Source organism: Nelusetta ayraudi, unplaced genomic scaffold (genome assembly GCF_046127955.1).
Source record: "Nelusetta ayraudi isolate G7.1 ecotype Tasmania unplaced genomic scaffold, CSIRO-AGI_Nayr_v1 ptg000135l, whole genome shotgun sequence".
In the NCBI taxonomy this organism is placed as follows: domain Eukaryota; kingdom Metazoa; phylum Chordata; class Actinopteri; order Tetraodontiformes; family Monacanthidae; genus Nelusetta; species Nelusetta ayraudi.
In genome coordinates, this window is record NW_027466185.1 from 9,209,987 (window position 1) to 9,233,471 (window position 23,485).

The 23,485-nt window shown below is 45.8% G+C and overlaps 1 protein-coding gene across 3 annotated transcripts in view; it reads left to right on the forward strand.

Annotated features, from left to right (window-relative positions):
• Nucleotides 1-23,485, forward strand: part of col16a1 (collagen, type XVI, alpha 1) — a 66,379-nt gene that overhangs the window by 16,911 nt on the left and 25,983 nt on the right. For all 3 annotated transcript variants that reach the window (XM_076051723.1, XM_076051724.1, XM_076051725.1), the window contains exons 5-27: nt 2,641-2,764; nt 3,860-4,138; nt 5,004-5,084; nt 6,987-7,055; nt 15,544-15,579; nt 15,820-15,852; nt 15,929-15,973; nt 16,370-16,408; nt 16,501-16,563; nt 17,836-17,880; nt 17,985-18,080; nt 18,184-18,222; nt 19,268-19,312; nt 19,424-19,459; nt 19,575-19,697; nt 20,307-20,342; nt 21,240-21,275; nt 21,392-21,511; nt 21,583-21,627; nt 21,984-22,019; nt 22,109-22,162; nt 22,881-22,931; nt 23,026-23,172. In XM_076051723.1, coding sequence (XP_075907838.1) covers nt 2,641-2,764; nt 3,860-4,138; nt 5,004-5,084; nt 6,987-7,055; nt 15,544-15,579; nt 15,820-15,852; nt 15,929-15,973; nt 16,370-16,408; nt 16,501-16,563; nt 17,836-17,880; nt 17,985-18,080; nt 18,184-18,222; nt 19,268-19,312; nt 19,424-19,459; nt 19,575-19,697; nt 20,307-20,342; nt 21,240-21,275; nt 21,392-21,511; nt 21,583-21,627; nt 21,984-22,019; nt 22,109-22,162; nt 22,881-22,931; nt 23,026-23,172 — 1,678 coding nt within the window. The remainder of the gene's footprint in view (nt 1-2,640; nt 2,765-3,859; nt 4,139-5,003; nt 5,085-6,986; nt 7,056-15,543; nt 15,580-15,819; nt 15,853-15,928; nt 15,974-16,369; nt 16,409-16,500; nt 16,564-17,835; nt 17,881-17,984; nt 18,081-18,183; nt 18,223-19,267; nt 19,313-19,423; nt 19,460-19,574; nt 19,698-20,306; nt 20,343-21,239; nt 21,276-21,391; nt 21,512-21,582; nt 21,628-21,983; nt 22,020-22,108; nt 22,163-22,880; nt 22,932-23,025; nt 23,173-23,485) is intronic.

The following is a 23,485-nucleotide window of genomic DNA, read 5'->3' on the forward strand; positions in this document are numbered from 1 at the left end:
TAGCAGTCAAAAAAAAAGAGGAGCGGGTTGTGGAAAGGAGACGGGGGGGTGGGGGAGAAGCTTCTGGTCTGACTAATGCTGACATATTTTCATGCTGCTCGCCTGTCGTTCGCTCTGTGAAGAGGTTGTTCCGCTGCTCGCCGCGGCTTGTCCATGAAAGCTGACACACATTTGCTCTCCCTCCAGGGTGAGTCAGACTATAGCCTTGATTTGTGGCTGCTTATGTAAAAACTGGAGCTATTTTCCATGAGCCTAAACTGTTGCTAATCAACACATGTTCATTGTAAGGCTGCATTTACACCAAAGGGATCAAGTGTAGGTCCTTGTTAGCGCCGCTGCTGTGCAACAGTAGATTTCATTGAAAATTATGAAGGTAATGGGTGCGCTCTGGATGGCTAACCGGCAAAACTAAGTTAGTTAGCTTAGCTAGTTGTTTACAGTGTTTTTTTTACGCCATGCCTGCAAAATAGTACCTCATTTGTTAACGCGAATCATTTTTAATGAATCTAGCAGTTAGCTTTAAGCATGGGTCTGTCTTCTCGCCCCTGGCCTTGATTTACTGAGGAGTAAATAAGGTTATTTAAAAGGCACTTCAATTGTCCAAGATTAGGTAACTGTTAGCTAAGTCTACATTTGCTGTGACAATGTTAGTGAACAAGAAAAAAAAAATTATAATTATAACTATTTTAACTATTATTTTAATCATCTATCTGTAGCTGGATTTGCTGTTAAGCATCGTAGTTGCTCATTGAAGTTAAATGGGAAATGTTTTTAGTGCAGAAACGCACCTTATAGGCTAACGTAACCTTGTAACCTGGTTAGCATTGTTTCATTTTATACCTGCTCAGTGATTGTTCAGAAATTAGCAGTTAGCTTCCATGTCTTTAAACAGATGTAGACCAGTTGTTTTTTTACTTTACGTCTAAGTACTACGGGTTAACAAATCCTTCCTGAAGAGCCGAGGAAGAACGGACATCTGTATTGCACAATATTCATGTGTATTTCCCAGACTTTTGTGCAAAACCAAACCCCCGACACCATCCCAAAAAAAACAACCCAACTTGCACCAACTTTTTCAGCTGTTCAGAATTTCAATAATTCACGCGCGGATCTGGCATTCCGGGGTCGTAACCCTTCCTTCCACTGAAAGCAATTGATTCCAGAAAAGTTGCCAGTGGATGTAAGGCAGCCCTCCAGGTATAAATACTGCTCTGAAGACGAAGTCTCGCTTTTTCCACAGTTAGTTTTCCTCTTCTCCTGGAACTTTGTTTTTTTTTTACTTTTTTTTTTATGTAGAGTTTATAGTTTGCTTTACCAATGGAGTTTAAGGGGGGAAAACACCAGTAAGATACTTCGCCTGAGTTGGGGAAAGCTAGATCTGGATCTGTCTGGCCCTGTTGATTTATGTTTGCATGAACGGAGGCGTGTGGCTGCATGAACTTATGCGGCTCCTTTTCCTGAGGCTCTGCGACTAATAGGTCAAGGTGAGGATCGTGTAAAAAGTCAACATGTTGTTGGTGTTCGTATCTCTCGGTTTTATGTTTGTGCACCACATCACTTATTTAAAACTGTAAAAGAGCTCCGTCCATCAGACTGCCGTCTGTCCCTTTTTCATCTCGTCTCCTCCCTCATCCCGTACACTCTTTTCATCTTTTTTTTTTTTTTTTTTTTGCATTGTGCAAGTTGTTGCCAACATTTGATGTCATATGGACACTCTTAGGCACCTGCTTTCTGACCCTGCCTGCCTTATTTCTTTTCTCCCTCAGCTTTTCTTCCCCCCAATTCTCTTTGTTTTGACGTCCTGCGCTCGGCTGTTTTCCCCTGGATCTTCCCTCAGTCATAAATCACTGTCCCCCAACTTCTAGGAGCGGCAAACTAGTTGCTAGCGTCCGCACTTTTGTGTGTGTGTGTGTGTGTGTGTGTGTGTGTGTGTGTGTGTGTGTGTGTGTGTGTGTGTGTGTGTGTGTGTGTGTGTGTGTGTGTGTGTGTGTGTGTGTGTGTGTGTGAGAAAAACACCAAGGAAGAAAAAGAGCAACAGAGAATATTTAAGAGTGCTCCCCATCTCGGTGAGCCTGCATTTCACCGTGCTTCTTTGTGAATCCCTTCACCTCTCAGTGCATCCATACACTCTCTGTCCGTGCGTGTGTGTGTGTGTGTGTGTGTGTGTGTGTGTGTTTGCTTAGACACTCAACAGCAGGCTTGGCTGCACACGTGTCCATTCTCAAATCAAAGTGTTGAAAAGGGTGACGAGATGCATTTCATCCCAAACCTACTAAAAGTTATTCACTCTCATGTCCCAAGTGATGATTTCAGCAAGACACGACGTTGGGTGTGTTGCTCCAGCGAAGGTCAATTAGGTGCAATGTTTGAAATTGCATTTTAATCATCAAATCTGAATAATTCAGCGCAGTTCAGTAACTCCCACCAGAGCTTTGCCCCGTCTCCCTCCGCTGCTGACTCCCTGTAGCGCGGCAGGCAGCAGCTCGAGCTCGTTCATCTTCGCGTTGCGTCCCTGCATGCGTGAGCACCGCGGCTCCGAGTGGGAAAACTCTCCCGGTTCTTCCAAAAGTTGTACATCTTGCTCAGGGGAGCGACGTGAAACCTCACCGCTGTGATTCTCTGTCTCCCGCCCTCCTCCAGCGAGGTGTTTCCTCACGGCCTGCCGGCAGAGTTCACCCTGACCTTCACGCTGGCGCTGAAGAAGGCCGCCCTGAGGGACGCCTTCTACCTGCTGCAGATATCCGACCGCCACGGATACCCACAGGTGCATCGCATTCCACTCTCCTGACCATACCTTCTTTGCGCTTTTTTTCACTTTCTTTTTTCTTCTCTTCTTTGTCTTCCTGTCTCTCTGTTGCCCTTCTTTCTAGACGCTATTCCTTGCTATTTGCGCTCCTTCCGCCAGCCAGGTTATTTATCATTATTATTATTATTATTATTATTGTTATTATTATTATTGTTATTGTTATTATCGTTATTGCTATAATGACAAGCAGAAATGGCTCTGGTGTCTTTATGATGACGGACAGATTTATTCTCAGCGGTAGAGCTCGGGCCCTGAGAGTGTGAATCACACAGGTCGGTTCAGGAACCACCTGTTGAGCGTTCTTCATTATATAAATGTTATCCTGGCCAAGAGCGGACTGGGGCAGGGACAGGGAGTGAAAGGGAAGTTGGAAGGGGAACCTAAGTGAGGAGAGAGGGACAGAGAGCAACTGGCAACAAGATACAAGACTGTGGCATAAACCAAAATATAGATTTAAACAGCATCACGTGAGTAAGAAAAGTAATAATTAAGAAAAAGAGAGAAAATAGATAAATACATAAATAAATAAAAGATAACCAAAAATAACTAAATGAAGAATTGTGTACCGTCTGTGTGCGCACGCAGGCTTTAGGTTTAAATGCTCGGCTTGTATGATGGATGGAGCCCAGGTCTCCTCGTTAGGGCTGATTGATCGGCCGCAGCTTAATTAATACGTCTCCCTCTTTCCTCCGCCTGCGCTTCATGTGTTCTACAGCCTTGTTAGCGTTGCACGTCGCGCTTCTGCCTCGACGCGGACGGCTTCATTTCTCTCTCACTCGTTGCCCGGTGTGTTTTAATTAAGCGCGCGAGTGTTAACAAAAAGGTGCGGTTATTTTGTTCTCTGGCTCATCGAAAGAAAAGAGTGTCACCTCAGTTTTAAAGACGCCGTATTGGGGAAGAGGACAGAGAGAAAGAATATGGTGATAAAACATTGTGATTGTATCCCAATGTTTATGAAATTGTTCAATAAAAAGAAATTCAAAAAGCTGCCTTATAACCCTCTCGTCTTTGTTTCTCCAAAAAAACAAAACAAACAAACCCAAAAAACAACAGCTGTCTGTGGACTTCAGCGGGGCCGAGGGAACCCTGTCACTCCGCGCCAGGGCGGCGGCTGCCGCCGAGGAGGTGAGCTGCGTATTTGGCGGCGAGGCGGTGGAGGCGCTGCTGGACCTGCGCTGGCACAAGGTGGCGCTCAGCGTGCGGGCCGAGACCGCCTCCCTCCACGTGGACTGCAGCCCGGTGGAGACCAGACCGCTGGAGCCGCGGGCAGCCGTCACCGCCGACGGACACACCCTGCTAGCCGTGCGGGCCTCGGACGCCGGGCCCGTCCAGGTAAGGACCACCTGACCCCCGTGAGGCTGTGGGAGTTTTGTTTGCACTGAAACAATTGCAGTGTAACTTTTACCGTCGGTACCCTGGTTTGAACCTGATTCACACTACATCCCTGTTAATTTTAAATATCTTGAACTCCCTGGAGCCAACAACTCAACTCTGGAAAAAAAAAATAACTCCTCGGAGCATCTTTTGTATGTGTGTGAAAAAAAATAGTAGTCAGTAACAAAAATAAAAGAACAGATGAAAACACTTAAATCAGTCAAGAACAAATATAAAGAATTATTAAAAATGACCATAACATTTTTGAATAGAGGTAGAAAGAAGCATTTGCTTATTTAATCCCACCCCTTGTCCATGTGGTCACCAGACCTCTTTGTTGTTGAAAAGAAAATACTCAGGAAAAATGTCTATTTTCACGATTTCCAACCAAAGACTTTATCCCATGAAAGGTTATTTTTAAGCTCCTCATTCAGGCCTGAGTTAAAAAAATAATAATAAAGAAATCAATCAATTGATTTATTAAATCAAGAAATAAATAATTCAAGCGGTCCACTTTGGATGACCGGGCGCGCAGTGAGCCGAGGCTATTAGCGCTGAACGGATCCAGTAATCCGCTCACTTAGTTTGATGATCAATTAAAACGGCCGACTCAGGAAAGCAGCTCCAGGGTTTCAGACAAAGACACAGAGGGAGCGCTTACACAAACAGCTGAACCCCCGCACCCTCCAGCTGCTTTCCAAATATTTCTGTATGAATGGTGAACTAATTGGCTCTTCACCTTGTTTACTGCCCGGTTCTGGAGAGGGAGCCGAGCAAAGTGCACCGTATTAAATAAATCCTTCCGCCCTGTTGTGTGTCACAGATGGACATCCAGCAGGTGATGCTGTACTGCGACCCCGCCCTCGCCGCCCAGGAGGCCTGCTGCGACATTCCTGGGGCTCGGGTGAGAAAGGCCACACACCTCTGCAGTAATGATGATGAACTGCGGCCAATGAATCACGGAAGTCAGAGCTGACGTGTTGGAGAAACGGGATCCGCTTTTGTCATGACGCACCTCTGTCGCGGCTGCAAAGTGAAGGAAGTTAGTGAGATTTACATCCAAACTGCATTTGGTTATTTGATTGCAGAAAGCAATAACTCCAGTCCCGTTGCTCGACAGCTCGTCCATCACGTGCTCAAATCTCATTTTCTTTAATGATTCCTCGCTGAGTTTTATTCTAATTACCCCTGGATCAAGCAAATTAGACATCACCTTTTAATTGAGCAGCTTTGGAGAAAGATGTGTACTGGTATTCTTTTGTCAGTAAAACCAGTCGTATAATGTTTCAGCAGCGTTTGCTATAGTAAAATGATTGTATTCTTTGTTGTTTTCCTGCTTTCAGAAGGTAATTTATGATGTGCGGGCTTGTCAAGACATAAAAAGTATTTCTTTTTTTAATATAGCTTTGAAATGCGTCCTAGGTCTAGTCAATCAAACAGCCTGTTGTATTTTCACCAGTGTGTATTTAACAACAGCTGTATACAGGAAGACATTCTTCCTCGTGGCATCTGCGCTGATTTGTTTAAGATTTTTCCTCAATTATTAACAAAATCTCGTCTTACCAGCGGCAGTAGGTCGTCTCTGAAATGCACCTTTAGAAATAACTTTTTTTTATGTATGTTTTTCTTATCGACTTGTGTGAAGGCTATAGATAAAAGCCCTGTCACAACCCAGCTAAACACAGCCGTAAAGTGTGTTGCTGTGAGGTAGAAAGAGATCAAGTGATTGTAGCGGTTCTAGGAAGAGCTGTAAATAGCGATATATTTTTATTTTATTTTATTTATTTTATTTTTTATTTTTTGATTGTGGGGCAGAACGGGATTATCTTTAAGCCAAAGGTGTTTCTCCTCTGCCAGGTCTCGTCAGAACCCACCTTGATCTCACAACAGCTTTCTGTGTACGTGTTCGTTTTTGAGCAGGATATTTATGGAGGTTGATGTTTCCTCAGACAAGGAGTGAACGGTCAGAATTCCAGACATGTTTCCAAAGATAACCATTTTTTCCTTTTTTTTTTTTTTTGCTTCGGGCTCTTTGAGCGGATGATTCTTCAAAGCTGTATGCGCTCGCCTGCACTCTGCCACTTGCCACGCACACCTACGAAAGAGCCACGTTATTAAAATGCACATAAATACTGCACATCCCGACCTGAATTTTAAGTTAGGCTGCAACATGTATGTATGTATGTATGTTTTGCATGGTGCTGATATATATTTTAATGTAAATGAAATACAAAAAAAAAATCTACTCCTAGTTTACAGTTTAGGGATAAATAAAGACCCTCAATACCATGTATATACACCCCATTTTACCATCATTGCTCAACACTTTGCGCCTCATCTTTAAAGATGAGGTGCTCGGCTTTGGAGTGCAATGATGATTACCATTTCAATGAGAATTGCATGTGGTTACATAGTAAACTACAGCTGTGCACTTTAGCTAAACGTGCGTGATAGCAGTGTCATGGCTCGGGGAGTAAAGATCTCAGGCCACGTTCTGCTCTTTCCTGTTGCGAAAAAAACTCTTTTATTGTAAATACATTAAAATAACAACAACTGAATTTACTTTTGCGGTCAGGAACACTTTACTTGCACCGACTTATTTGTGCAGCAAAGTGTTATCACGGGTGGATGGATTTGCATACCCTGTTTTAGAACACAAGACAGGACAAGAAGATTGGATAAAAATAAAAATAAAAAATTCTTTTCTTTCTTTCTTTCCTTTTTTTTGTTTTTTAAAGAAAGATATTTCAACAACCTCTCCTACACCCTCACGTGTTCTTTCTCCCCCTCTGCCATATGTTCCCAGTGCCCGCCGGACGCCTCCAAGAGCCGCCGTGCCGCCGAAAACGACCTGTTGGAAAACACCTTTAACCAGGTAAATCAAAGCCTGTTGCATCAAAGCAAAGATTCAGAAGTCAGTGATGGAGCGACAGATGCATGCAGAGTTCTCAGATAGCTCCGTGGTGATGATGGCGGCAGTGGTGGTCCTAAAACTGACCTATTTCCCCCTCAGTCTGGAGGCTACGTGCGTCCCAACAGCGAGCCGAGGAGCACGCACAAGACGCCACGTGTTTATAGTCCATGTTGCATGGCTGCAGCCCGGGGGGGGGGGTTCTCGCAGACCAGCGGCGGTTGTCACTTTCACTTTTGCAACGCGAAAAGGAAACCGGTGCCGCTCGGGTCGGCGTTCCTGGCCGTAACGCTGCCGTTTGTTTGCACTGCGCTCATCCATTGAATCTGCTGCAACATCAGAAGAATGTTTAAGCCAGATTTTCTTTTTTATAGATTTTCTTTTCTTTTCTTTTTTTTGATCTTGAAATGAAAACGCAGAGGCAGGGCGTCCGGCTGGCCGCGTGCCTGTCAGTCACCGAGACGAGCAGTAACTGCGGGGGAAGCTTTCCCGGGTTCACCCGTAACGTTCCCGCTGCCGAATCGCGGCCATGAATTATTGAAGCGCTCGATGCAGCCTCTGTTTGCACCGGCCCTCGTGCGCTGTTTTTAACTAGCTAAATGGAGACGCACCTCAACACAAATGCAGCCGGAGCCTCAGACCGTGTGCACTTGCACATGCATGGCAATTTACGCCCTTGCATAATTTCACACGCAGCTGCTGATGTAGGTAGAAGTCGCCATCTGTTTTTGTTCCCCCTTAACGTGCTCACTTTAGTTCATCGGACTAGATCTTATTGCGCAAATGCATCGACGCTTGTGTTTATTAACGTCTCCCTGTTTTGAAATCCACCCCGGCGATCCGTTAACTTCTTAGCCCTGACTGCTAAGCAGCCGCTGGCTAAGCAGACACTGATCCGTGGGATTTAAAACCAGATTCTAAATCGTTTTTCTTTGTTCTTCTTTTTTTGTCGCAGTCCTTCCCGCTCCCCACCGCAAAGCAGGAAGCACTGCGATCGTTAAACTTGTGGGTGGCGGCCGCAAAATCCATGACAAGCAGTAGTTTGTTTTTGTCCTTCCCCCGCTAACTTTTTCCCGCCTTTCCCGCCCGCCTCGTCGTCATCCGCATTGATACATGAAGCCGATTCGGCTCAACCTAAAGCCAATTTTGCTTTTTGTTTTCACGCCGGCTTTGTTTCATCTTTCATTTTAATAGGCTCTGCATTCAATTATCTATTCATTAGAGCCTGGTGTTTGTCTTGTGCAGTTGGGGCTGTTAGCTTCGGGGGCTTTGGCCGACTTAACGACGCAGTAATCAATCCGGTGAATGGCCTCCTGCCACCTCATTCCTCCCCTTGACTGTTGGAACGTATCACTTTGTGTCTTTGTGTCTCTGCCACGCATGCAGATGCGCGCACATGCAGAAGCTTGTAGCAACACGCTACATACATACATACATACGTAGGTGAAAGAACATTACAAAGAGGACACATCAGAAGGAAGTGTCAGAGGTGTTGAGTCTGCTGTTAGTGGCTCTCAAGCTCTGCACATGAACAGTGCAGAGCGAGATTCCAATGTGCAGAGCAGATGTTACGGAGACCACCACCACATTTTCAAATGTGTCCACAAAATAAGAAAATAAATACAAAAGATAGACTGTGCTGGAATGAAAGGATTGTATACAATGTTATGATGTGGGCCAAGGAAAATTTTGGGTTCATTGCTAAACCAAATTTTTTTGTATATTCAGTGCTTCTTTTGTTCCATGGACTCGGATGGAAGCTCGGCAAAGTGTTCCTCGTTCCATTGTGCAGCGAAAACTACAAAATATAGTATTAAGGATTTGAATAAAGTGAGTTTACCAGACATCCAAGAACAGAGTGGATGTCTGGCTTTTCATCTTTTTCTTGTGAAGCTTCTCATGCAGCAACTTTAACAAAAGCAGGAGAGATGTGTGACGGTGCTGTTACATCGAACGCTTTCAAAGCCTCCACTGAGAATTAGAAAAAAGGAAGGTTTTTTTTTTATTTTATTTATTTATTTATTTTTTACCAGCACACCGATATTCCAGTTTCTTATTTTGAAAAAGCGGTAATGCCGGCCCATGGAAAGGAATATTCTGCTCTTTCGCCTGTGCACACACAGCTGTGTCCACATGCAGGCGACTGTAACCTGAAGCAGTCGGTACAGACACGTCTCTCTGCTCTCCCCTGAGGAACTGACGTCCAGTTGCTCTGTCGTGGACCCTCGTTGGAACTCCCTCCTGACTTCTGGATCAAAAAGTTTTGTTTTAATATATTGTTTTTGGAGCTTTGCAAGCCAACGGATCATGAAAGGGCTCAGCCACGAGGGAACGAAGAGGGAACTTTGCAACGTCCCCTCAAGTATTTTGAATGCCGGACTGTGTGCAACGGTGGAACCACTGTTATTCCAAATTTCACGTATATAAATAAACGCTCCCGGGACACGTCGGATATCGCCACCTCCCAAGTGGAAGAACCCCCCCCCCAACCCCCCGTTTCTGGAAATCCAAGCAGGATACGTTAACTTGATGCGTTTCGAATTAGGAATCTCGTCATTCAGCCTCACCGCCGTTTATCCTGCACTCAAGGGGGCGCTGCAGATTATCCCCGGCTACCTCGAGGTGAAACAACCGTCTCACGTTCAAAGCCGCTTCAATCCCCTTTCTTCCCAGTTCCGACGCTCGCTTTGAACTTCAGCGAGTCGTCTGCACAACGTCTACGTGCCTTAAAAGCATCAAGCGGCTGCCACGTGATTGGCCGACGAGCTGCTTGTGCGAACAACAACAAATCTTTTGCTGGGTGTAGATGTTGCAGTTTGCTCATTGTCCATGTCTTTGGGCTGTGCGAGCAGAGATGTAAACTGTGGACGGGGAGTCCCCCGGAGTCGAACGTGCAACCTTCTTCCTATGCGCTCACGGGCCTCCTGGGGGGGGCAGCGTTTCTTTAATTCTTTTTTATTACGTCCACTTAAAATTGGAAGATATCCTCGGAATTACGTGCAATACTCTCAGAGCTCACAAGGGAGCTCCAGCCAGATAATTAAATGTGAATGTGTTTCGTTACCTCTGACCAAAGCTCATGAAAATCGCCAGAGGGCTTCTCCAAAGAACCATTGCTGCTCGCAATAAAAGAAAAAAAGAAAAAAGAACTCAGCCGCAAGTCAAATCAGTTCAGTTGAACTTGTGAGTTACCTCGACTCTGCCTCTAATCTTCTATTAAACAGACCTGAATTAAAGTTTTATTGTTCCGCTCGAAAAAGAGATTCAAACCAAGAGAAAAAACAAATCAGACCAAACATTTCAAGGCCAGAGGTGAATGAGTTGAAGCTCGCAGCTAAACTTTCATTTCGATATGAGAAGACGCTTAAATCTTAAAGGTTAAACATCCAACATTCCCCCTTTTGACTTTAACGCGACCTCCCTCCTCTCCACAAACAAGCGCTCTCCCGTTTGCCAATATTTTTTCTCTCCAGCCCAGTCCTGCCTTCACGTGTCCTGTTGAGTCTTCGATCCGACTCGCAATGCGGCGCGCGGCGAGGTGCAATACTTTATCGCTCTCTGCTCTCAGTCTCTTTTATCTCCTTCTTCTCCCGCTCAGAATAAAAAGGGAAGGCCGTGTTTATGACCCCGCTCGCGAACGATCCCTGGATTGCCCTCTCATTGTTTATCTGACGCAACTGGCTGTAATTTGAGCCGCACGTTGCGGGATGAGGAACATGAAAACAGCTTGCAGAGGCTAAAAGGTTTCACGCCGCGTCTGTTACTGGACTCACCGCGCTCGTTCATGTTTGTGTTTTTATTGTTTCATTGATTTTTAACCAATTTTTCTGGGTGAGGAGATGGTCTCCAAGATTGAGGTTCTGATATTAATTATACTATATGGAAATTAAATGAACTAATTTGAAACAATTTCCTGTTGTTTGCATTAAAGTTGTTAGCGTGGGTTTAGTCTTTTTCGTTTTTAAATCAGCTCTTGGACAAAACGTTTCCTGGACATCGCAAACATTCAGCTCACGTAACTTGTGACCAGTTTCCAGGTTAGCATGGTTAGCATGAAGACGATAAGGACACCAGCTGCGTTTCCATTACAGTTTTTCGCAAAATAAAAGCGACGTTTCTAAAATTTCGACAAAGTGCCATTGCAATTTGCAGGTGTTTCTATTGATTGGTGTGAATCAATCTAAAATCTCATCTAGCAAGAATTACGAGAATTCTCGAGGGACCTAATTCTCGTAAAATCTTGTCTGGTGAGATTTACCATTACGTTTGCTTTTGATGTTTATGTTTGTTTACTATCAAGATTGGTTGTTATATATTTTTCTTTTTGATTATTAAAAAAAGTCTCCTAATGCGCCATTTTCACTTGAAGTGAAGTGGTCACGTGACCCCGTACGTCATATCCAGTGACGTGTAAATGCCAAAAAAGTGTTTCCATGACACTTGCGATATACTTCCATATCATTTTGTCTAAAAAAAAAACACCTCATGAGAGCGTAAAAACCTTTTAGCCATATTTGAGAGGTTTTTCAGAGTTTAGGCGTTTCCATTACAAGTTCTTTTTTGCGATATTTAGGTTTTACGCAATTCGAGGGGCCATGGAAATGAAGCTACTGATGTTTGTATTTACTGAAACCCTCTCTCAATCATCTGGTGTTGTTTTTTTCGTCTGCTTCTTCTGCTTAATCGTTTCTTTCGTGTCTTTTCACCCATTGTAAGTGTGCCGTGAGCGTTGGATATTTGACTTCGCTTATTTTCGAAATTTTGTTTTCCATCCTTTGTAGACATTGAGGAAACATACCGACTGTGCTTCTCAGCATTTTTCTCTCCTCTTTTTTTTTTTTTTTTTTTTTTTTGCTTTTAAGGCCTATTGTGACCAGGAAGCGTTTAAAAACCAAACTCCCACAGCCCAAAAGCCGCGGCGGTTACGTTGATGTGTGTGTCTGCTGTTAGTGCCATGACTGTGTGTGTGTGTAAAAAGAATCTAGTCTGTTTCCTTTATTTCTGCACTCCTTCGCTTCCTCTCTCAGTGAGTGAGGTGAGATTTACAGCTCATTATGCGCCCCGCGCTCTGCGGGGAGTTGGCGGCGCCTATTAATTTTGTCACTCACCTGCAGCGGGCGCCTTCCTCTCACAAGTGGAACTCCAGGTGCTTCGTTATGTTATGTCGTTCCTGCGTGCGCGTGTGCGCTAATGCAGACAGTCGCCTGGCTCTGACTTCATCCTGTGTAGGTTGTCACTACCTGGGCCGCAGCTCGCGGCTGCAGCCTGCCACAGGGACCACGCAGAGAATCAGCATCAGCATGAGTGTTAAGAATAGACTCGCTGCCCCCGAAGGGTAAAGGAAAAAGAGGAAAGCAGGCTAACAAATGATGCTTTGAGTAAATGTGATTGTGACTGCTGATGCCGCCGATTTTAATTCCGAGACAATGCAAAGTAAACATAAATAAATACTGACACTGATACTAACTGGTACTTTTTTTTGTTAATTAACAGAAGATTAATCTGTTAAGAGAAGAGGATTTGCGGAAAGAAATGCATTTCAAACTACAGCTACACAGTGACACTAAATCAGATTGTCTTTTATGTGTTCTGTTTTTTTTCCGTTGTCTTTGGCAATCGAACGTTGGAAAATATCGTCCCTGAAGTGCAAATTCAAACTGAAGGCTTGTCGGCGGTGACACCTTTGACCTTTCAGCAGCTTGAAAAGTAGACGCAGCCCACATCTGAGAACTAGCTTATTGAAGTGAAGTGAGAACATGCTACGAACTCTCGTGTTGCTCCAAGCTTGGTATAGCTTTAATTAGTGGGATTTTTTAGTTGGATCATTTATGAACGCGAACTCCAAACGTGACTGTGTCTGCTTGGACACCCTGCAGGGTAACATCGACAGGTTTGCTTCTTCGTGTCGCAGCAACAACTCGGCTGCACTTTGAGCGTTTTTTGGCTCCCATCTATTAAAACTGGGATATTTAGGGAAGGAATATGTCACTAAGATAACCAACTAGTGTGTCACTATTATTTCTCGCAACTTTCTTCAGTGACTTCAGACACCTTTGGTACTAGGCTTTACAGCGATCATATCGGCTATATCGGATCGGCCGATATTTGGCATTTTTGAAATGTTCATGATCGGGAGTCATGTCATAAATCACCGATCCGATCAATGACGTCATGGTCGTGGTGAAACATTTTTCATCCGTCTCATTTACTCCAATGTAGTTTCACAGCATCGACATGTTTATTTGTTTGTATCCGAGAGCTAATGAGTCATGATTCAAAAAACTTCATTTTTGTTTTGAGTACTGTCGCTATGGGACGGACAATAAAGTTTCTTTGAATCTTCACGGGCGACACAAACAAACATGTCGGAGGTGTGGAAGTTTTTCAAAGTGAGAGAAACAGACATAGCACAAGCCATCTGCAATACATGCAACGCTACAGAACCTCGCGGGGGAACGTTGGCAAAAAATTTCAACACGACAAATTTAATCAGGCACTTGGAAAAGATACACACGGAGGAGCATGTCGAGTTCAAGAAACACAGCGCGGAGAAAGAAAAGAAAAGCAAACTCCGAAACGAATGCTAAAGCAAACATCTCAGTCAGATTGGAGCATGGCCAGATTGACCAGGAAACAGCACATAAGTATATAAGTACATAAACAAGTAATTTAAATATTGCTCCTCACGTGATTGGATTGGTGACCGGTGATCGGCACAAAAATCGTGATCGTGTAAAGCCTATTTGGTACTATGCAAGCTCCCTTGGATTGTTTTTTTCCCCAGGAAATGGCAAATTTAGCCCTCTGTTTAGAGCCTGTCCCAAAAATGCTGTTTTTTTTTTTTAGCTTCCTGCTGAAGCTAATGCTGTGGAAGGAGATAGAAGCAAAGCACCACAAACACTCAGTTGAATGCGTTGCTCCTATTTTCAGATCAGTAAGGGAACATTAGTTCCCTTTGTGACATCAGCAAGGGCAGATTTTCTGGGCTTTTCTTATTTAAAGGGAGTCCATTGGCAGGCTGGAGACATATGCATTTGATAGGAAGCAACAGCCAAGAGAATTCAGCAAAACATGGGACCTTTTAATGTGACAGTGTGTATTTGCTTCTCTAACGTGGAATGAAATCAGCAGGGCTTACTTATCATTATAAATCATGGAGAAGGTGCACATCTGCGGTAACTTTAGCGTCCTACTAAACGGGTAGAGCCCGATTGGTATTTATGATGGGTATGTGGTGACCAGAACATTCAGATAGCAAACATCTGGACTGAGGTGTGGAGAGACTTGAAAGAGACATCCCAGGATGGCTCATACCCCAGCTGAGGAAAACTGGAGTTTGTTTTTTCCAAAGAAAGACATTGAAGTAGAGGCCTGGAAGCAGACACAGGGAGTGCAGACAGAAGAGGATTAGAGCCTGTGGAGCTGCCAACGTGCTGCGAGCTGACACCACATCTCAGACCTCCAGCCAGATAATCCATCAGAATTCATCACAACTGGACTGCTGGCAATTTGCGCAAATAAATCCACTTTAGAACGGGGCCCTGCTCGTGGCACTTTCATAAGACGAACCATCCTGGAGCAAAGCGCAGAGAGAACAAAGCCCCCCAAAACGTCCGTGAGGCGGGAGGCACGGAAACACTGAGACCTTCCCCCAGTCAGACGACGGTGGTGGTGGTGGTGGCGGCGGCAGAGGGGAGAGAAAAGGCAGAGTCGCACATTGTCCCCCGGCTGCTACCTGCCTCCTTTGTTCCGCCTAGGCCAACTTGAACAGTTGCTCATCAACCGGCTACGCTTCCCGATGTTTCCAGAGCACCGGGTGTCTGATCCCGCTTTAATGACTCCATTACACTAAACAATGCCACAGTTATTTAGAACGATTAGGCTTATTTGGTATCTGTGTGTGTGTGTCTGTGTGTGTGTGTGTGTGTTCACCCCCTCCTGTGGGGAGCAGCTGGTCTGCTGTGCTGTGGGAATCAGACATTCCTATTGATCTCCGTCTCCCACGGGAGTGTGTGTGTGTGTGTGTGTGTGTGTGTGTGTGTGTGTGTGTGTCGCTCCCCCCCCCCCCCCAAACCTCAACATCCCCCCTTTCTACTCTGCATCCGTTTTCAACTGCGTCGCTGTTGCAGTATACCTGTGGTATTTTGTGCAACAGTGCCACCACATGGCGGCGACCTGAACTGCACCTCAGTTACTCCACTCCCAGTTTCCCTTTTCTTCTTTTTTTCCTCCTTTTTTTCATGCGCACAACTCCGTGATTGAATTTAAAACTGCTGAAATTACTTCCTCCGTCTGTGCCTCTGCGGTGCGCAGGTTGTTTACTGCTGTTCGGGGAACCCGGCGTGCTGATCTCCTGATCTACGCCTCTCCCCCCTCCACCCCTCCCACCCCCAGCACTTCTAACCCATCACGGCGGCGGCTGAAAGTGTGACGGTGACTTTGTCTGTTGCAGGTCGTCTCCGGGCGGAAAGGAGAAAAAGGCGATCCGGTGAGTTGCAGCTTGCAGACTTGCAAGCCAGAGTGTGTTTTGTTGCATGTGAGTGTGTGTGTGGCTGTATATGTATGAATGTGCTCAACAACACAAGTACAGTCGCGCTTCCCGGTGAACAATCGGGATGATTGCGCTTGATGCATCTCTGATGGTGAATATGAACAAACTGCACAACCCAGTTTTTTGTCTGTGTCCTTCTTTTACCCACAATCCTTCACTCCTCTCTCTCCATCCCAGGGCGCTGGCTGCTCCGGTGCCAACTCGGGTCAGGTACATATCTCTACTCTGCCTTGAAACTCAGAGCTGAATTTTGGCTCCATCATAACTGGTGTTTTTCTTCCTTCAGTGCGCTGAGGGACCCAAGGGCCAGAAGGGAGAGCGGGGTGAGCCGGTAAGGTTGCCAGGTTTGGCGGCATCGCAGCCCTCGCTGAGCCTTCTGCTGTCAGAATCTCATTTTCTCAAACGCACGTCATCACGAGAGCCCTTTGTCTGTTATGCAAAGGTTTGGAAGAGTCTGGAATGAGGTGCAGGTTAATGTGGGTCACCTTTATGCATAGAAGCGCAAGTCCCGCTCATTATGCGTCATTATGCAAATTCATTTTTGTCATTTTTGGCAATAATTTCGGAGCGCGTGGTCTCCCACGCAGACGGCTAACGAGTCAGCAGGTGTAGTCGGAGTCGCAAAAGAAAGTTTTTTTTCTTTCGACAAAGTTTCTTGTGTAAGAAACTCTCGGAAGGAGTCGATGTCGTGATCAGTTCACCGTCTGAATCCCTTCTTCGTCCTCAGGGCTCGCCCATCAACTGGGGAGAAGCGGCTGTGTACAAGGTAAAGAGTTGATGATGGTCACATGACTGGACAATAAAGATGTGCCCCCCCCCCCCACCCTTCTGACTGTTTCTCTTGTGTTGTCTGAACAGGGAGATCAAGGTCAGAAAGGAGAGACGGGTCCGCAGGGTTTCACCGGCTCTCCGGGGAAGGACGTAGGTGTTGATGTTTTCTCTCTTTAGTTTGTTCGCAGGTTGGTGTTAAGATCAAACACTTAACAACACTTTACTGTTTGCAGATATGTATGAAGTGTTTGTTAATGCAACCATATCGGGGGATTAGATGCCACATGAATTTTTTTTGGAGGACCTTCTTCATGCACTCAAAAAAAAAAAAAAAATGCATCTGCTCTTCAAGCACTTTGCACTGAAGTGTCGCTGAGCCTTTTCCAGCTACGCTCTGGCTTTTCATCAGGCTGCTCCCGGTGAGCCGGCGTCTCCTCAGACATTTTATCATCCACATCTTTGGCGCGAGCGGGACACGGCCTGACAGCCCGTGTTTGCTTCGCCTCTGAGAGCAGACTTGAATACTTCAGAGCGCCATCAATAAGGGGGACGGTTATTCATTTAACCGAAAAATAAGAAGTCCGCACACGTGGCTCTCCAAAAACTTTTTTTCTTTATTATTGCGTCTTAAAGGCCAAAGTCGCCGAAAATGTCCCGCGCTCGCCAACGCTCACGTCCGTATTTTATTTTTATTTTCCAGGCTTGGATATTAACTAAACTCGCAGGGTGTTACTCTTTAAGCTCAGGCTTCAATTGATATCTTTTCTGCCTGCCTCTCCCGTGGCGTTAAGTCGGCTGCTAATGCCTGTTAGATTAGGCCGCAGCAACAAAGCCTCGCACAATCAATGCCGCCTCATTGACTGTTGCGTTCGTCTCTGCCGCGCGAGGCAGGGGGTCCATTCAGGAAGACTTAAAACCTCCATAATCTCCCCTGTTTAGAGCCGCGATCCCGCAAGTCTTCTTTTTTTTTTTTTCTGTTTTCAAACCAATCACCACGCTCACACCCACCGGCAGATATTCTCATCCAGTTTTTTAAACATTTTTTTTTCCTCACGTCGGCAGGTGATTTTTTTTTAACTGCCTGCTGAGCTAAAGTGCCCGTCATGGATGGATGGGCGGAGGACGGCTTTGCTTGAGAATCCCGTCTTATCTGACATTTCGAGAGCTAAATGGACCCCGCTGATGTAACTTAAGAGAGAAGCGGGCGGGGAAACACCGAGCACGAATCACCGGGTACGACTTAGCTTGGTGCCAATCTCCGCCCCGCTGGTCCAATTCGCCTAACGTCAGAAATTAAATAAATAAGTAAAGACGAACGAGTGCCGCTAATGGATGTTTTCTTAAGAGCTCGATTACACTGGGCTGATAGCGATGATGTCACTGACCGGCCAACTCTTCCCCCTCAATGATGCTGTTTTCCAGGGTCGAGCTGGCTCCGTCTGTGTGGTCGGCCCCAAGGGACAGAAGGTTTGTAGTTCTACCACTGACCTGTCTGTTGCATGTATTGATTCATTCATTGTGGCTTTAATTAAACCTATTTTTGTGTGTTTGTTTTTTAATTTGTTATTTAGGGTGTTTCCGGTATGGTGGGTCCTGAGGGCATGGCTGGAGAGCCTGGCAGGCCTGGACCTCCTGGCTTTCCAGGGTACGGGAAGCCGGGCCTACCGGTAGGTCTCTTCAGCCATGTTTGGACAAACTTTTTCACACTGTCCAGTCTCACCAAATAATCCGAAGAAAAACTCCTATTGATGTGTGTTAATCTGTTGTCAGGGACCTCCTGGCGAGGCAGGTGGTGCTAAAGGAGAAAAGGTAGGTTCATTATTCTATTTTGCCCAGTTTTATTATTTGACTTTATTATTCAGCACGTTCACAACTTTTTGACGAGCAGAAGAACAAAGCAATCAAAAGACAGTAGGGACTGGCGAGATGCCACTTGTTTCCTCGACCCGTTCCAAGTATTTAAAACTTATTGAGCAACTGCCGCAGGGCGATTAAGCAGCAACTTCAATGTCAGCTGCACTTTTTTTTTTTTTTGGCTTCCCAAGATCATAAACGCGAGATAATTGAGGTAAACGATTGCCGCAACGGCTCTGCTACGTGTCGGCGCCGCGCTCCGCTGACCGTCCACGCCCAGCGGCTGCTTTCAGGAGTGCGACAGCGCGAGGCTGCGAGGCTGACAGGGGTCCCGCAGTAATTAAAGGGATTCACGCTTCATCGAGCGAAATGCCGTGATATAGTTTACGTAAACAGATCCACAAAGCCGAAGGGAGGCGACTGTCCCTTCTGAAGGAGTTGGAGGAGGGCTGACCTGTTTTGGAAGTCTTTCAATCCTATCATGGAGGGTGGGGTGGTGCACTTTTGTCTTTCTGTCCACCCATGCATACATACATACATGCATGCATGCATACAGTGTCGATGTACTTCACACCTCCAGCCAATTTAGAGGAGTGAGCCTAATGTATACTCTACCAATCAAAGGTTTGGACACATACTTCTGATTTTCTATTGACATTGTAGATTGTCACTACATCATATCTATGAATGAACACATCTGGAATATGTATCAAAAGCAAAAAGTATTAAAGATAAAGAAGAAACAGGTGTGTCCAACCTTTTGACTGGTAGTGTAGCTGTTCAGACTATAATCTTAATATATCCATGAAAAAAAAATCCTAAATGGCTTTACCATATTATCCTAGTAAATCTGTGAACCTGGATTTTGTTGTGATCCAGGAATAAAAGCTCTTAAACTACCAAACTGTGAAGTCAATCACATCAATCAGCTGCTAAATCAAACAATTGGTGCGTTTTATCCAATAAGCCTTTTGCCTAATCCAGTGGCCTTTGTTGACAGGGAAATTCTGGACCCACGGGACAGGATGGATATCCAGGAGATCCAGTAAGAGACTCGACGCTCACTGATATACGTCTGCTACCATCAGCATGGTTTTTAACTTTTTTTTTTTCCTTCTTTCTTTCTTTTTTCACCGTGAATGTCTTGTTTCAACAGGGGCCGAGAGGAGCCCAGGGCACCAAAGGAGAAAAGGTGCCCATAAAAATAATCCCTTTGAGCCGCGTGTCTTGTGTGCTACCCCGTCCACCGTGACACTACGGAGAGGAGGGAGCGGGAGGTGGAGGCTAACCTGTGTTTTAATCCTTAGGGCGACTCGTGCGGAGTGTGTCCCTTGCTGAACCCGGACGCGGGGGACGCGGCGGCCCCGCGGGGGGAGCCGGGCATCAAAGGGGAGCCCGGACTACCGGGGACGGGCGAGCGAGGGCTGCCGGTGAGTGCCGCGCGCATTCCAAGGTGACGTCGGGGCCGTAATGCATCCTGTCAGCGTCGGGGGTTTTGCATTTTTCTTCTTTTACAGTCCCGCTGCATTTTTTATGAAGTCACGGGCGGCTGTGCCGAGCCGAGGGACTCAACCTTCAGCCTGTTTGATTTTGATCTCATCGGTCGGAGCAAGGTGTTCCGCCGATCCCTTTTTTTTCCCAGCTAAAAGAGAACCTGGCGTGCGTTTATCCTCCGTGGAAAAGGTCACTCTGTTAATCTGATTGGAGTCAGAACTCGACGCCGCGTGCAAAGTCTTTCCCTTTCTGCACCGTCTGCATCCTGCCACCTGCAGCCGCGGCAGCGGCTTAAACGGAGCGTGATTTGTTGGAGGGATGGGGGGAGGTGGGGGAGTACGAAGAAAATGAATTTGGAGCCTTATGAGAGTCTCTGCGCAACGATTTCCAATAATGTCAGCATCCATCCGTCATACTCGGTCGGGGAGATAAAAGGTAGATGAGTTGGGCATGACGTCACTCTTGCCAAGCGATGCACTCACCTCCGGCTCAATCCCTCTTTCTCTCTCTCTGTCTCTCCTCTCCTCTGTCCTTGTGTCTGCCAGGGTCCTCGAGGCACAGATGGCAAGGCAGGACTGAAGGTATTGAGCTCCCTCCGACTCAGTCAGAAGCCGCTGCTTCATTCATATTCCGCGGAGGCCTGACCTATACGCGCCCATCTGCATTCCCGCGCGTCCAACTATGCTAGCATCAGCAATGCAGCGAGGCTCCCTCCCAAAGTAGCTGCAGCAACAAACAAGTTGGCTGATGGGGGGGCGGGAGGGAGAGGCTGAAGAAAACTTCACGGAGCACGACAACACCAAAGGCTACCTGCTGACACAGCATTTACACCTCTGATCACACACCTGACGGTTCATCGATCACATGACACCTCATGTCAGAATTAACTTGAGTCATTTGGGCAAACCTGCTGGATGGAAACATTTTGGGCAAAATCGGCTTAATACAGCATGCTAGCTTTGCTTAGAATTTGAGTGATTTGCAATGCACTGTTTCTTGTTACTGTTCATTAACAGGCTTTATTGAAACACAGTGACACTATATTGCTTATTCTGCCATCTAGTGCAAACAACTCAACAATTTTTATTGTCCCAAGCATTGAAACACTAATCATTCACATTTGGTTTGTCTTTGTCATATTTTTTTATGTTGAAACTCTCACGAATCACTTGACATTAAGTCAGACACCAAATAACACGATGGAGATTCTCCACAGGTTTTTCTAAAGTTGAATGAATGATCATCATTGCAATGTTCATTTTTCCAGTTCTGGCCTATTAATAACTTCATCAGTTGCTTGTTAACTTTGAGTAGATTTTCATCACAGTTTGGTCGAACACCTTAATGTATTTTGCCAACCTGCTTCGCACAGATCGCCTGAGTGAAGTGCTTCGCCGCTGACACTGGAGATGGCGAGCGAGGTCATTTTGTGCGGGCTTAAATCTGTCTTTGATGTTTTCCAAATTATTATTCTGCAGGGAGAACGAGGATTCGATGGCACCAAAGGAGAAAAGGTCAGCCGTGTGTTTTAATTGCGCTTGAGGTCGAATCGCTTCATGCTGGAAGCAGTTTTGTCACGCTGGAAAACCGTTTCTTAATGCAACTCTGGACGGTCCGCACCGTGTTGCAGGGAGAGCAGTGTTCTGCCTGCCCTTCTCTCCCAGCCAACCTCATCCCCGGCATCCAGGCCCAAACCCCGCAGCAGAAGGGTGAGAAAGGAGAGCCTGGGATTGGACAGAGAGGAGAACAGGTAAGATTAGATAAAGCAATATGCAGCGCCGTACATTGTGTGGAAATTCTAAGCACTTTTTTTCTGCTCAGGGGGAGCCAGGGACGGCAGGATTTCCCGGGGTTGGTGGGCTAAAAGTGAGTTGCATGAAAAAGAAACGGGAACAAGTGTAGGCGGCCTCTGTGGCCGACCAGAGGACTTACTCAGTGGGATGCACAGTGGAGCCTGTAATACACTTTTGAGGAATGTAATCACAGCAGCGCGCTAATTTTAAAGCAGCCCCAAACTGTGCCGTAGGATTTTCACTCCGCAGGAGTCTCATCATTTGAAAGCGGGGCCTGAGGGACGCTACATGCTTTGAAAAGTCAATTAGCAAAAGGAGCTGCCCATCCATTTTGGTCATTTCTGACATTTTGATACCGAGGTCATTTCTGACATTTTGATACCGAGGTGATCTATTTTTATTTGTATGTATTTTTTAATTTCTCCACAGGGTGACACAGGAGACAGAGGGGCTGATGGGAAGCCGGTAAATTCAGATGAAGATCTTTGGTGCACAATAGCTAACCTCCCAATCTGGTATCTGGACGTATGGAACCTAATGTGTCTGTAATACAGGGGAAGCCTGGCGGAAGAGGACCCAGTGGTAAGGATGGACAGAAAGGTACCATGGTGAGTTAGAAAAAAACAAAAAAAAATCCTTCTTTCATGCCAAAATCAATTATCAACAACGTGACCTTAGGGGACCTGAACAAGCGATTCAGAGCCCTTAAAATTGGTTTTTTTAGTGAAAAACTCATTGTTTTTTGGGGGGTTGTTGTTTTTCCAGGCAGCCTGCAGTATAATGAGTGAAAGTAACATCTGTTTTCTCACTGGCTTCCACCCCAGCAGCCAATAAGAAATAGATTAAGAGCTTACTGCCCGCCTCGTCTCAGTTGTGTTATTCTGTTCTGCAACAGAGATGAGGAACACTCACCGAGTTTAGTTCCCGTTGGGTAATAGTTGTTGTAGAACAACTCTGACAACCCCACAAACTTGCCAATCTTATAATTTCATCAATCAGTTTCACTCAAAACTGAAAGAGATGAGGGGGAAAAGAAGACGCAGAAAAATGCATTGACTGCATGACTGTTAATCACACCAGTTGGCGCAAACCTACAGGTGTTCAAAGGGATTCCAGAAGGACCCCTTCTTTATCTGATAAATACTACATCTGTAAACTGAAGATGTCTCCCTGTTGTTCCTGGCCTTCCAACTGAAGAACCGGGCCAACGTTACAGAAGTGTGTTTACATGCTGTACATACCGCCTTACCCGAATTCCGTGCGCAGACATCCCTGTATTTTACCAGAGCACTGTCATATCTTTTATGCCTTTCCACCTAATGACAGGGTGAGCAGGGGATACCTGGTCTTGGAATTCCTGGTCTCAAGGGTGAAAAGGTGAGCCGTCTTTACGTTCTAGCTTGTTGTGGCTACCGTCCCCATTTCACCCAGCAAATCAGCGGCACCCCCGTCCATTCCTCCCCTTCTGCAGGGCGAATGCGGCCTGTGCCAGCCAGCCGAGGTCGGAAGCAGACCTGCGGGCTACAAAATTCCAGATGGATCAGTAAAAGGCAAGACTGGCGAACCGGGTCCTCCGGGTCCACCTGGACCTCCAGGACTCGGAGCTGACGGGAGACAGGTAGGACTGTTGTTGTGCTGTGAAGAAATCACATACACCCCTGCATGTTTATCGTCCAAAAAAAGTGTGTGGATTTTGAAATGAAGTGGTTGAAAATGTACTCCCACACCTTTGAAAGCTCAAAGACATATTGCATTGTTTAATGAAACAACATGACCAGTCTTACTGATCTGCTCCATTTCTATTTAAATCTAGAAAATTGAGTGAGAAAGCAGGTCCCCAGTTTTTATGTTCCCACAGATTTAGGAAACAGCCTCAAAAACAAACTTGGGATAGAATTATTGAAATGAGCCTTCTAAGTTTCCCCATGGCA